This window comes from Amblyomma mixtum, chromosome 3 (assembly GCF_055824585.1).
Source record: "Amblyomma mixtum isolate Tamu chromosome 3, ASM5582458v1, whole genome shotgun sequence".
Lineage (NCBI taxonomy): Eukaryota > Metazoa > Arthropoda > Arachnida > Ixodida > Ixodidae > Amblyomma > Amblyomma mixtum.
The window spans coordinates 129,095,973-129,110,374 of record NC_143014.1 but is presented as its reverse complement, the minus strand read 5'-3'; the positions used below and the strand labels follow the sequence as shown (position 1 = coordinate 129,110,374).

Sequence of the window (14,402 nt, the reverse complement as noted above, 5' to 3'; positions counted from 1 at the left end):
GTCAAGTGGGCGAGCGAGGGAAAGGCTCTGCTGCACTAGTTATTAAAACCTTGTTTTGGGGGGCTTGCATAGAAGAAAAAAAACTGGGAAGGAAGCGCGCACGCAGAGCGTCTCGTGACGTGATCACGGCTGGGGGGGGGGGGGCGAACCAACTCCCTCAGTTTTACTATTTTTTACTTTTTATGGCTAGGGTTCAAGGCTGTCGCCGCACGCTCCCTCCGCAGTTTTTTTTTTGTTTGTTTCTTCATGCGGGTTTGTAGGCATGAGCCAGAACAGAAGGCGCTGCGGAAAGCGTTGTGCAGACGACGCGACGCCAAGGCTACGCCCAACCTTCTCCCGTCAGTCAGAACGATGCACCAATGGAGTGCCTTTAGCGAAAGTAACCCCCCATGACGTCAACGGGGTTCAGAGTAGTGGGGCGGGGCCGTTTTTGTTGAAGGAAAGAACGAGCGGGCTTTCCCAAGCAACCACAGATATCCTTCGGACGTACGAGCTAGATCCGAACGTCCTTTGCCGAGATCGGACGTCCATCGGACGTACGAACGCAATCCGATTTCGGATATCCGTGTTCGTACATCAGCCGGACGTACGGACAGTGTCCACTTTTGTATATCCGCATGAGAGACGAGGTGTACGTCCGAAGGATGTAAGGCTGAGTATTTTCCCAGGCCATGAGTATGGACGTTTTTTATTTCACAGAAAATTCGCGTCTTTCGTGTATGTATACTGTTTTATTTACATCAGTTGGAGGGTTTGACGCGAAGATGTTTGTAAATTGGAGCGATTCCACTCCTACCTGCAGTGCAAGAGCCGCCAACGAGCTAAATTTATCAAAGAGGAGAAGCAGGTGCTGCAGAATTTTGCAAGAACTTATGACTAGTTTTATATTTATAAAACTTCTCCAAATTAGTGGAGTTGTGCGACATGTCCACCGTTTTGCTATAGCTAAACTTGCCATTGAAACCATTCGTAAGTATCAAAACTCCCGTGCATTCTGCTATCACCATCATCATATATGTCAGTTCGCGGTCAGTCCAATCCAATCCATCAGTACGGCTCCGTAGCGCTATAGTGAACTAGAATTCTAGTTCACTATAGTAGCGCTGCGCTGTTGTTGATTTGCTGCGTAGTGCTGTCGCGCAGAGCTTTATAGCTCTGTTATTATAATGTGTGGCTTTGTTCGGTCTGTGGACGAAAGTAGCATGTAACTTAAGCAATTCGAAAGATACGGGAAGCGCCTGAAGTTCTTGTGGAACACCGGAATCCCGTACTGCGTCGACCTTAGTTTAAAGAAGGCTTAGTGCACATGGGATTGCCTACGAAGGTATGTATCCAGTACACTTCTTGGAACTTGCTTTTAGGACAATGCATGCTCATATAACATTCGTTCACAGGACAGTGGGAGCAGTAAGCGCGAGGAGATGGCTTCCACAAGTGTGTGCTGTTCTCACACTTTCGGGAGCCTAAATCACACAGCTGCGGGAGCCCTCAACTCGCGCGGCTAATTCCCACTCTTCAAAGTTGCGGGACGGAGTATTTTAGCATCTTGTTAATTTTTAGGGCATCGCTAGGTTCACTGTGCCTATATAAAGAGTGACAACGCGCGAAAGGCAGACCATAGGAAGCACGTGTAGTTCGCAACGGAAGCTTTGCGGCTTTCTGTGCACAGTCGCGTACAGTGCTGCGCAGGTTAGTGCCCTAAGGCCCATGAGAATAAATAAAGAACAGATACATTGTCAAATATGGTGTGGAAAAGTGAGAACTGTTATTGCCTTATACTTATTGAGGTGTTTGTTAAAGTGCATTGTCTTTTATACTTGCAGCATTAAACACTTCTATTAATTGGTTCCAATATGTTTTTACTTGGGCTGCTGCATTGTGCCATTTATTTCACATGACTGATGTTTGCCGCGTTCTTTTTATTTCAGAAATCCTGTGGGTGGGAAGATTACGGATGTGTGTCCCAAGCTTGCCACATTTGAAGAGTCACATTTAAGAAATTTTCCGAATATAACCCATTGCTCTGCTGATGTATCATCAACCACAATAAAATATGCGTGCTATGCATCAAATTGTTTTTGGTTTTATTGCATCGCGCGGAGTGAAAAAAGCACGCATGCACCATATATGCGAATATTCGAGGAAGATCCGCCAATGGACGTACTCAACTGGACGTCCGTCGGCGGGCGAACCGTATACCTTTGGCCACCTTTCGGACGGCCGACGGACGTCTACCGGCTGTTTGCGGATATTCAGCGGACGTACAGAACATCCGAAACAGACCTCTGTCGGCCGTCCGAAGGATATCGGTGGTTGCTTGGGTTGATTTGAATTTTCGCAGCTTTTCGGGGCGCGCATGGCTCTAGTATTTTGCAGAGGTTATCTTCGATGCCTCATCTATGCAGGGGGCTTGTTTTTCAAAAATGTCCGGACCCTGGTCAGTGGCCCTCGCATTAAGTTAGCCTACAGGTGTGCCGGGGTCTGTGATGAAGACCGATGACGCATTGTGGCGTAAGACTGGAGCTTTCAAAAAACAGCCACTTCGGCAGTAGTGGCGCAGGGAAGTGGCTGTGTTTCGGCGTACCGCGTTAATTAGTCTGTCGCTCCAAAATCCATTTGTTCCCGAGGACGACACTGGGAATGGGCCCAGCAGGTCGTGGCCATGAAAGGCTCTGCAGGCAGTGGTATGGGCTGGAGAAGCCCTACGCTGGCAGTCGCGGCATGTCTTCACGTAGTGCTGGACTGAAGACGCCAACTTGGGCCACTTAGTATTTCGCGTGTATATGTGCGAATAATCTGGTGACACCCAAATGGCCGGCCAAAGGCTCGTCGTGGAAGGCGTGCAAGATTTCTGGAAAGAGTTCGGATGGCACAACCAGAAGAAGGTTTCCTAAATTGTTATGTGCCAAGTTCCTCTTGTACAGGACGTGATCTCGGGAGCTGTACGAGCACAAACCCCGGACGAAAGCCCGTGGAACAGTGACGTTAAGGCCCTCAAGATGCTTGATGAGCGGGCTAACATCGGAGTCGGCCCGTTGACGCTCGGCCATATAGGACGTCGTGAGACAGCAAAAAAAAAAAAAACGGGAAATTGTCCTCGAGTGGTGTCGGGTGGGGCATCAGCAGGTGCACGCGGCAAACAATCGGTATCGTTGTGCTTACGACCGCGGGCTTGTAGACAACTGTGATGTATTCTTGGAGCCGCGGAGGATGAGGTTGACTAGTCAGCATTACGAATTGTACGTGCACATGGTCACTCACAGCTGGAACGGGCAGCCATAGAGATAAGGTCTGAACTTGCTGATGGCCCAGACTACCGCAAGGCATTCCTTCTTTGTGGTAGTTTGCCTCTGCTTTCGAGAGAAAGCGGCTAGCGTACGCTATAGCTTTCTCATTGCCGTCTTGTCATTGAACGAGAATAGCGCCGACACCAAGATTGCTGGCATCGGTGGCAGCTTGTTCATCAAAGTGGGCGAGTATCGGGGCAGCCCGTAGCCGCCTGCGTAGCTCGTTGAAGGCGGCCTCTTGATCATATCTTGCCATGCAAAAAGATTGTCTCTGGTAAGTAATGTAAGGGGCTCGGCAACTGTTGAAAAAAGTTTTCTACGAAACGCCTGTAAGCACAAAGGCCCAAAAACCTTCGAATGGACTTTTTGTCGGTAGGGCGCGGGAACTGTGCCATAGCAGCAGTCTTCTCGGGGTCCGGACGAACTCCCTCAGCACTGATGACTTCACCAAGAAAACGGAGCTCCTGGAAACCGAAGTGGCATTGGTTTTATCGTCACCTGAATGCGAGGAACGGATGGACTGTAGCACCATATTTGAAGCCGGTTGAGGTGTTCCTCGAAGCTATAGAAACAAAAATGTCATCGTCAAAGAACACTAGGCATATGCCCGCCATTTTAGTCCAGAGAGAACGGTGTCCATCATGCATTGGAAGGTTGCTGGAGCGGAACAGAGGCCGAAGGTCAGCATTTTCAGTTCATAAAGGCCGTCGAGGGTCACGAACGCTGTCTTCTCTCTGTCCCTTCCGTCCACTTCGATCTGCCAGTAGCCATTGTTAAGGTCGAGTGAGCAGAACTATTACGCGACAGCGTATACAGCTCGTTCGGTGGAAAAGCCGTCGGAGTAGTAGTAGTAGTAGTCGGCACTGCGTGTCGGAAATAATCGGGCGCTGCGTAAAAACAATCGTATCATGCCAACCGTTTGCCGCAGAATGTTCCGGATAGTGTTGTACTATAGTTAAGTTAGAGCGTAGCTCATGGCAGGGATTCAAACCGGCGACCTATAATCGGAGGCTGCGTAAAAAAATCGTATCATGCGCGATTCGGGTGTCCACCAAGATAACTGAGACTATTACTTCGTCATTTCCTTTCCTCAAAAAACCAATTTTCGGTTTGTCCAACGAGCAAGGCGTACGTCACGCCTAATGGGCGATGGCGTTACTCCCTGGCAGCGCAGTCGACCCAAGGCGTCATCAATACGCGGAAGTGGGTATATGTCGCGTTTCGTGGCGCGACTTACCTTCTGATAATCGACGCAGAATCGCAAAGTGTTGTCGTCATTCTTCACCAGCACTACAGGCGAAGCCCAGGGGTTGGTGGACAGTTGGACTACGTCATCGATAAACATTTCTTGCACAATTGGCTCCGAATAGCCTCTCGTTCCATCGGCGACACTGGTTCGGTGTGTGAGTTGGGATATCAGACTTATCTCCTTGTCGACGATAATGTGGTGTTTGACTACTGGGGTGCGCCACACCGTGGGTGCGCCCTATACCTTTGATGTATATAGCAAAGCATCCGGCAAAATCCGGCCTAAAGTAAGTCTAAAAGGTGCTGCCTCTGACCCGCCGACAAGCCGGGGTTGATGGCGACAGCGACTCCAGAGTACACATGTCAGAGGGCTCAACAAAGTCGGTTACATATGCGATGTCCGTCCGTTCTTTTCGCAATGGGTTGACACTCGGTCCTGAAATTGCTAAGGAAGAGTGGCAAGAGCGAACAAGCCCTTTTGCAGCGCAGATCCCTTTCTCGAATAGAAGGCTCACGTTTCTTTCCACCATACCGTCGCGGTCATCGGGTGAGTCGCTTTGCACTATAGACCACCATGCTGTACCGCGGCGGCACCGTCATGTCGTCAGCAGCAATATACAAAGCAGGCATCACGGAGTAGTCTGGGTCGGGTGGGAATTCGACTGCTGTTAGAATTTACTTAGAATTTTAATGGAAGCAGAGTGGACCCTGCCTTTAGCGAAATTACGAATTGCTTTTTTATGTATTTTATGTATGTAGCTGGTTATGTCTTTGGCAGCGGTGGAGACGATGGCCAGGGCTATGGCAGTCTCTTCGGCCTCTTCCGGTACCCTGGGGTTACTGATCATGGCTTAGACTAAGGGAGAACCTCGGTGTCGACTATTGCAAGGGAGAATGTGTCCCTGTCAGCGTACTCCGCAACAACCACGTGCAATGCGTCTTGCTCTGTGGATATCTTTTCTTGAATCGCTTTAGCTCGATCGTACCCTCCGTCTACTCTCGTGGTGTTCTGGATACATGTTCTTGGGCAGAGGAGTGATTGTTTTGTGGATCTGCCTTGAAATCGGTCGAGGGGTAATATGCGATCGATCGTTCGTACTCGATCCCTGCTTTGCGTAAGACGAAACTTCCCGCCTCAGTCTGAGACATCCTTTCATATTGGGCGGTGAGGTGCGCCCCAATCATTTCGGCCAAAGTGTCGGGAATACCGAGCTGCAATAGCTTTTATTTGGAGTGTAGGTTCAGCGTTGTTTTAAACGTCTGTCTAATAAGCGAATCGATTTCTTCCCATTCCTTGACATTGAGAGGTAGGTACGGGGTCGAGTAGATAATTCTACTCGGTATGAAGGCCTGCACCAGACTCCTGGTTTCGGCTTCCTTTACCCCTCTATGTTTATTCGCGATTCTGCGGATCAAAAGTGCGGCTTGATTAACTGCGGTTCTTAATTTCTTGATCGTGGTGTCGTTTCTGTTGTTTGATTGCGTTAACATTCCTAGGCTTCTTAGGCTTTCCACTTCGGGAATAGTTGCCCCGTCTGCACATAATTTTGACTTGTTCTGCCTTTTTCTTCACTTGACGTTTTGGTCTCAGTATTAAGAGTTCAGATTTCTGAGAAGAGCATGAGAGGCCCACGGCTTGTACCTCCTCTACTACAGTGTCTGTCGCCTGCTGTAGAGTGTCCTCCAAGGACCCCACGTGCGTTACCCCTCGTGGTCCACAATGTAATATCGTCCGCATAGAACGAGTACTCCAGATCGGGGATTTTGGATAATCTGTTGGCTAATTTGATTAAGAATACGTTGAAGAGAAAAGGGGAAAGGTCGGCGTCCCCCTGTCTCCTAAATCGAAAGTAGGATTTGATTGAGCCAGTTTGAATTTCTGCAGTTCGGTCGGAGAGGAATGCTCTGATGTAGTCGTGCATCCTGGGGCCGACATTCAGATCAGACAGTGCGTCTAGCACCGTCCTGTGGTGGACATTATCGAAGGCTTTCGTCAAATCCAGCGTGAGAATGGCTCTGATAGTGCTCTAGAATACTTTGGGCACTCTACTTTGGGTTCAACTTCCCGCCTTCCCGCCTCAACGGCCGCTAGATGGCGATTTGGCTGCACATGGTAGGCGGATATCTGAGAGAGAGTTGGCATGGTTGGTGCAGTGGAAACAACGAGGCGTCAACTGTCGTTGGGGAGAAAAATTTCGATAAAAATTAAGAAGACCGTGGGGTCTTCTACATAATAGGCTACAATACTTACGGAAGAATTTCGAAGTAACCTACCCGATGCAAAGGATGCAAAGGGAAAGCCACATAGCCAAATCCAAATGCAAATCCAAATCCAGCAGGACCGCAGTTTGGGACCGATTTTAATTTCGTGTGGTTCGTACATTCGTAACAGGTGCTCTTAGAGAGATCTAGCTGTCAGCGCCCGGCACCGCTTGAACTACTTCGTTCCAGTGCTGTCTCCTTCCCCCTTGCAATGTGTCATAGGTACCATGAACCACGCAGGAATCGAAGAAAGCAGTAACATCGCAGTTGTAAACATACGTGGTACCTCACATTGCTCTTTCTTGTGCTGTGGAAACTTGGTGGAAACTGCTGTGACCTGGCCAAAAGGTGCAGAGGTGCAGGCATAATTGTGGTGCGAGTGTTGGTCGCTAGCTTTTGTCATGTCTTCTCAAGATGTTTACACCATCCCAAATCTCAGCAAAGAGCCAGACAGTTTCTTCACCTACAGTGATGGACTGCGGTTACGGAAAACGCCCGTTGTTATTGATAACGGTAGGTGGTTCAGATTTTATTTAAAATTCGTTTGCTAATTACTTTTTGCTTCTTCGACTCCAGGTTCTTATGAGTGCAGAGTTGGCTGGGCTTCTGATGAAGCACCGCGCATGGTATTTAAAAACATCACAGCTAAACAAAGGGGCAAGAAGGCAAGTACACGGCATTTATAATTTGCGAGCTATTAAATTGCGTTGAACAAGAACGTTCGCCATTTAGTTTTCTTTCTTTTTTTTTCAGCAGGAGAGTGAGGTGCAAGTTGGAAATGACATAGCGAATATTGAGGCTGTTCGTTGGCTCCTGAAGACCCAGTTTGATCGAAATGTTGTTACGCACTTTGACATACAGGTTCGCTTTTATTGGCAAGTTTTTCAGTCAAGTGAATGATGCATGTGTACGACTGGCAACATTCCACAAGTGAACCAGGTCTCTCTTTGCACTTTCTTCAAGTTTTCTGAGTCGTAAAAAAAAAAAAAAAGGAGTTCCAAAAGTGCATTTGGAACTGATTGGTTCTAGTGCGTTCCTGGAACTTCCTGTCCTTTTGACGAGGCCTTCCCTTTTCTCTTGCTGTTGCAGGAACACATTTTTGACCATATATTCAGCCACCTTGGCATTTCCACAGAAAACAGGGTGGATCACCCTATTGTGTTGACGGAAGTTGTTGGCAATCCTAATTACTACCGCCAGAGTAAGTACCTTGTGGGTGTTAAGAGTTGATCAAGGCTGCAGTGACTGTAATATGGGTGCTAACCGACTTGCAGATATGTCAGAACTGCTCTTCGAACATTACCATGTGCCCCAAGTACTCTACGGTATTGATGCACTGTTCAGCCTGCACCATAACTGCTCCAAGAAAGCTGGTAACTATTTTATTTGACTCTTGTACGCATTCCTTTTTTTTTTTTGTCAGGCCCCTTCTGTGTCTCTGTGCGCAGGGAGGGTATAGACCTCCTTCACCCCGCGATGTCATGAAGATGCGGTGGCGCTGATGTCAGTAGCAACTTTCTCACGGTAGGCAAAACAGGTTCCGCCTGCCTGTGCCTACCGCAGCTACCGGCGGCTGCGTCATGTCTGCGCACTGCAGAAGCAGCATGTACTGACCACCTGCGTCACTGTTGGATCCCCGTAGTAGCACGAAACGGAAAATTAAATTAGCCTTAATAGGTTTCTCGCAAATAAATACCATATTAGGAAGTCTGGGTGCTGACCGGCACTGCCAGTCAATGTACTTCATAGCATGGAAGTTGCTGCGCTCATTCACCTGAGCGTCAACATAGTACGCCTAAAATTGCGCAAGGACAAAAGCACGTATGTAGCTGCGCGTACTTATCACCCTGACAGTGTGCACGGGTGCTGGCAGGTTCACTCGCCACTGAGGAATGCGTTCTTTTGTTGATAGCACAGCATTGTTTAACGTGTTTAGAAGTTATACGAACGTATAATGGCGTTTTATGGCATTTATTATATACATGAAACTATTTTTTAGTATGACAGACATAATTACTTGATTTGAGTAGAAAGAATTAAGTTCGGTAAATTGTGTCAATCTTGTGTGGTCACGTTGACATGCTTAGAATAGCGTACTTTAAGTGTGCTAAAAGCCACATGCTTTTTCATTGCTTCGTGCAAGTGTCATTAGCTGTTTCATGTGGTAGTACATGATCGTGAAGCATGTTTGGAAAGAAGCAGCCGCAGGCGGCTACTAACAGAGGCACGTAGTGAGATTGAGAGGGGATGAGGCAATGAAAAGTGTTTTCTTTATGCATGAGATATGTAACCAAATTTGGTACAAATATGAAATGCTATGCTCATTTCAGTGATGTATTTTATTTTCAGCTATACCTGGTACAGTTCATGTGTAATTATAATTAACACCCTGGTCAAATCACCCCAGGATCTTGAATAACTAACTAGAAAGTGCAGAAATTTTTTTATGCCAGCATATTCACAAACCCTGTTCTCTATGGTGTGTTTATTCTTTTTTTTAGATTCTCAGTACTTACGGATGCGTATATTTGCATGAAAACTTTTCTTACAGAAATAACTAATATTCTTCTGCACGTGTAGGAAAAAAATTGAGAGGTTTATTACACTCATCAACGTCTCAGGAATCGTGCGCGACAAATAGAATCATTCTATTTCCATTCGTTACGAATTTACGAAGGGGTGAGTGGTGCCAATCGCAGAAAATGTGAAGGATTAAAAAACAAACCTTTTAGTTTATTCCCTTGTTTATAGCCCCTTCACTTTCGCTTTGGTCAAAGAAATGCAACACTGAAATCAGCGCAAGCTCTGATCTCTCTTCGTAGTGATACTACGATGGTGGTGTTCTGTAGTAGGAAACCTGCAGAATTCGCAACGTGCCAGGGCCATCAGAAGCCCAATTACCTCACAATTTTCGATGACCACACATCTAAAAAGCGTAATATTATGAATTTCTACAGAATATTGTGCTATAACTGTTTGTCACCAAACAGAAGACCCCGGGGCTTGGAAAGAAAATAATTTCAGGAATCGGAACTTTCCACCAGATCGACCAGTTTAACAAGGGTAGAAGTCGGCCTGGCTGGTGCGTGATGACGGCTAAAAACATTGCTTACGCGAGACAGAGGTGATCGGGGACACAATCGACGCTGTCCCCACTTTTTGCACTGCGCAACACATGTGTCATCAGACGGTGAGCGCACGTCTGCCCCGCCGAAACAACGTCAGTACGTCTCCTGACTACTGTACCGAAGTAAAATCATTCTGGCTGGTGCAGAGTGTCAAAAACTTATTATTTTATTCAATGCCTAGGGTAGAAATCAGCAGCAGAAATGCTTTCGGTTGCCACTAACCATAACACAATACACAGTGGCAAAATACGTCTTACGTGGCCAACGTGAGCCTGTGTACCTCGAGAAATTACTAAGTTGAAAGCATCAACCACTGCAGTGATTCGCAGAAACTGAAAACGCTCCTACAAGCCTTGGAAACCCGTGCTCACCACCTCAACGCGACACCACTCCTTGGCTTCTTGCCTATCGCGAGTCCGCGAGCGACTGCAGCGCCACCTCGTTTGTTTGCAAACATGCAGGAGGTCTATAGGTGGCATGCACGTGATGTCACAGACGCCATGATGGTGAACCATGCATAGCTTCCATGGTGCATGCCGAGCAGGGGTTAATAAGCAGATTATAGAAACTGGCTAGGTTCCTGCTGTGCCCCTTGCTCACCAACGTGGCAGCTGCTCTGACATCGGTACTGTAAGACAGAAAGTTGGGGTGTGATGCCCCAGCGGCCAGTGCTGACGAAGGAGAAAGCTGTCTATTAAAGGATACAACTTCCGAACTTTTGCTAATTTCCTTTTCTTAGTATTGAATAGTGAGAATAATTATTTGCTTGCTTTAAATAAATGTAATTAATAAATTATGCCTCTTACATTTTGTTCTTTTCTGCAGAGAATGCATTGGTCCTGTCTTTCGGGCACCACACAACGCACATTATCCCAGTTCTGAATTGGAAAATTGATATCGAGAACTGTAAAAGGATAAGTCTTGGTGGAAACAACATAACGGCTTACTTACAGCGGCTGCTGCAACTGAAGCATCCACATCTGACAGCTGCTGTTACATTGAGCAGAGCAGAGGTAATTGGCTTTATTTACAGTAGAAACAGCGTATTATCAGATGGCTCCTTGGGCTTGCAGGGTGTATAACAACTTCAGTTTGAAAGGAACTCAGAAATGCCCCAATGGGCTAAATATGCATCCAAGGTATGATGCCACTCTTAAAGAAAAAATGTTTATTTGATAGAATAAAATTCCTGTTGCTATTTTGAATTAACAGGCATACCGTGTTAATGTTATCAGTGGGTATAAGATTTCAAAAAAATGTTTTGGAATTTTTTAAACGTGACGTCTTGCTTTGAAAAGTGTTAAATTTGCCTCTTACGCCAAAAGTGATAACTCGCAAACAAACCAACATACACGATAACGCTTTGGCATTTATGCAGGTCATTGTATTAGAATTGTAATGAATTAGAATGAAGAGTATATGATGAGTTTACGGACAATTATCGCAAAAAACAACTGAAAGTGTGCGAAAAAATTGGCTTTCCGCAAACATGGATGTTGAGATAACAGGCAACAACATAAATTATTAATGGATTTCGATAATCCTAGTTCATTTCGTGTCTTGATATGAAATAAATGATCGTACAGAGTTTAAAAAAAAAAATATTTTGCTGAGTGTAACCTTATCCGTGTTGTCATAACACAAAAAAGAACAAAATTGCATTTTGTGAAAAGTAAGATTGAAGATTACAAGTTCTCTATTGGTGCAAGTAACAATGTAGCTGTAACTTTTAAACGGCCCAGGATAGAATTATAATTTGTTCTGCAAAACATAGAGGGGTGCTTGGGGTTACCAAAAAAATATAAAATGCAAAATGTCATTATTTGAAGAAAAATGACTTTTCAAGGGAGTCCTCATACTTTAATGGAGAGAAATTTTTTTATAATAGGCATCTCAATTTGTTCTGAGAAACACTGGGCGCATATATATAGTGCAGTATTACTGCAATATTTATTTTGGGGTATAGTATACTTTGTAGCATTTTTAGACTTTGTTAGGCTGTGGGCTCTAATAAAAACTGGAGTGGGGCCCTGTTGAGGTACTAAGCTTTGCCGTGGTGAGTACAAAACATATTTCTATCTTCCTTTTTTCGGGAGAAAATTTACATGTTTCTTGGATTTCCAGCTTCACTGTAATTTTGCTTTCAGTGAAGATTGTGTTGGTAGGGTTTGGCATGATGTACTGTCCTCGCCATTTTGGTCCTCTCTGCTAGTACGAGGCCTTACTTTAGGCCCAGTACATATTCTTGCAGTACCTTTTTAGCCTTTTGTTTTTTAAGTATGCAAGAAATACAGTATACTAATGGATTTCATGCAGCCCTTTACTAGCTGAAGGCATGTAAAGGCACAGCATGTTCATATTTAATGATGTCCTAAGCTTGAGGACATTAATTTATTTTAGGGGTAACCTCTCTAGTCTGTGTGGCTGAATTAGTACTTGTGTTTACTCTTTCTGAGAGTCTCTTGAAGCTAGTGCCATGTGGCTTGGGTAGGCATAACTGCACATACATTCATCAGGTTTTTATCAATGTGACATGTACTATTCTTTCATAAAATTGGCTATCTAAACCCTCAGCGTATGCTGTTTTCAGGCAGTCCTTGATCATTAGCCGCCGCGGTGGCTCAGTGGCTATGGTGCTCGGCTGCTGGCCCGAAAGACGCGGGTTCGATCCCGGCCGCGGCGGCTGAATTTCTTTGGAGGAGAAATTCGAGGCCCATGTACTGTGCGATGTCAGTGCACGTTAAAGAACCCCAGGTGGTCAAAATTTCCGGAGCCCTCCACTACGGCGTCTCTCATAGCCTTAGTCGCTTTGGGACGTTAAACCCCATAAACAAACCAACCAACCAGTCCTTGATCATTGAATTTGCCTATGTAGTCTTTTGTGTCGTCATATAGAATACTGAAGACAGAGCTAAGTCTAAGGTGCAGGAAAGCTAATGCTCGGGATTATAACCTGAGCCTAATCAGTGCACTTGGGCCATGGAGCATGTGGCCTCAGTGTTGCATGTTACAAAGGCTCTTTTGTGATTCAAGTACGCAGGACTTATTTTCTCCCTGCAGGTAGTCCTGCATATGTGTATGTATGTGACTTATGTAAGTTTATCACTAAATGTTTAATGATCCTCATCTTGAGTAGCTTGTTGGGTGCATTATCAGGCTAGTATTTACAGCCATCATTTAAGAAGAGTGCTCCTTCTTAAGAAAGAGCTGATGTGGCTGGCTTACACTTGATTTTGATAGAGCTTCAGCTGTCACTGCATTGCAAACAGTTATTGAACTGGATTGTACTTGAGCTTTGATAGGATACATTGTCATTCTATTGTTAGTACTTGTCTGATAAGCATCCAAATAGCTGAAACTCTCAAAGGTGGCTTTTTATGAGCCAAGAAAGACAAAAAAACTGCTTTGTGTTTAATGTATATTGTTGAGTAACTCTGTCCAAATGTGTTTACCAAATATTTGACATTTCTGCTTCATTATTGCATCAGCTCAGAAAGAAGGCTTTTAAAAGCGCTCGCTTTAGGACATACACTCTGTCCGTGACTGCTTCAATACGATTATTCTGTTTTGGTCCACCTCTTATGTAGTGCCTTAGAAGTACTAAGAAAGAAAATTAACGGTTTGGTTTTATGGGCTTTAATGTCTCAAAATGACTAAGGCTATTAGGGACATCGTAGTGAAGAGCTCTGGATAATGTTGGGGTTCTTTAATGTGCACTGACATCGCACAGTACATGGGCCTCTAGCATTTTGCCTCCATCAAAATGTGACCGCTGCGGCTGGGATCGAACCCGCGTTTTTCAGGTCAGCAGCCAAGCACCATAACTACTGAGCCACTGTGGCAAGAAATAAATAAATAGATAAATAAATATTTTTATATTATGGTGAAGTGGACACTGAATATAGCACAGCAAATGTTCCTCACCGTATGCAAGATAGACAGTTTTCATGGTTGTTACACGCGTCACTTAAATGCCATTGTATGAACATAAAGGTTTATCTTGACAGTAATCTCGGAGCAGTGACAAACATCAAAATCATTCTCTCTTGTCTGTCACTCTTTTGTCAAATGCTTGTGTTGAGTAGTATCATGCCTTCTTCCTGGGTAGCCTTCACCTGTGCAGGAGTTGTGCATGTTAAACCATCTGAAGTGGGCTAAGATTGTCGACTCAGCTAGAGTGTTTCTTTTGTTTGTGGCTGCAGTGTTTGGATGCAAAAAGCTTGGGTAGTTTCAAGTTGCTTTAACTAACATGTGCACATGCTTGCAGCATTTAATGCATCAGCACTGCTATGTTGCGGAGAATTTTATGGAAGAACTGGAAAAGTGGGCGGATGTTGATTACTTTGATGAGCACTGTCAGCTGGTCCAACTTCCGTACAACACGGTGAGAAATTTTTTGTTTCATATTTCTTGCAGCAGCGGGATGACAATGACGATTATCATTCAAGCAATGTTTGTTTTTAGTGCCCTGGAACAA

The 14,402-nt window shown here is 45.3% G+C and overlaps 1 protein-coding gene and 1 long non-coding RNA gene across 4 annotated transcripts in view; both read left to right on the top strand.

The window, feature by feature from the left end:
• Positions 1-180: 180 nt before the first annotated feature.
• Positions 181-2,075, top strand: LOC149351804 (uncharacterized). The gene is made up of 2 exons (XR_016289508.1): positions 181-1,324; positions 1,929-2,075. It is a non-coding gene; the product is annotated as an uncharacterized LOC149351804 (long non-coding RNA).
• A 4,363-nt stretch (positions 2,076-6,438) lies between these two features.
• Positions 6,439-14,402, top strand: part of Arp5 (Actin-related protein 5) — a 45,178-nt gene continuing 37,214 nt past the window's right edge. Inside the window, exons 1-7 of one of the 3 annotated variants that reach the window (XM_089581132.1) lie at positions 6,439-7,310; positions 7,374-7,462; positions 7,554-7,658; positions 7,887-7,998; positions 8,072-8,170; positions 10,751-10,938; positions 14,193-14,309. In XM_089581132.1, coding sequence (XP_089437258.1) covers positions 7,199-7,310; positions 7,374-7,462; positions 7,554-7,658; positions 7,887-7,998; positions 8,072-8,170; positions 10,751-10,938; positions 14,193-14,309 — 822 coding nt within the window. In that variant the 5' untranslated portion in view covers positions 6,439-7,198. Of the gene's footprint in view, positions 7,311-7,373; positions 7,463-7,553; positions 7,737-7,886; positions 7,999-8,071; positions 8,171-10,750; positions 10,939-14,192; positions 14,310-14,402 lie in introns of those variants that run through there. The other 2 variants (XM_089581133.1, XM_089581134.1) reach the window with 2 other exon arrangements.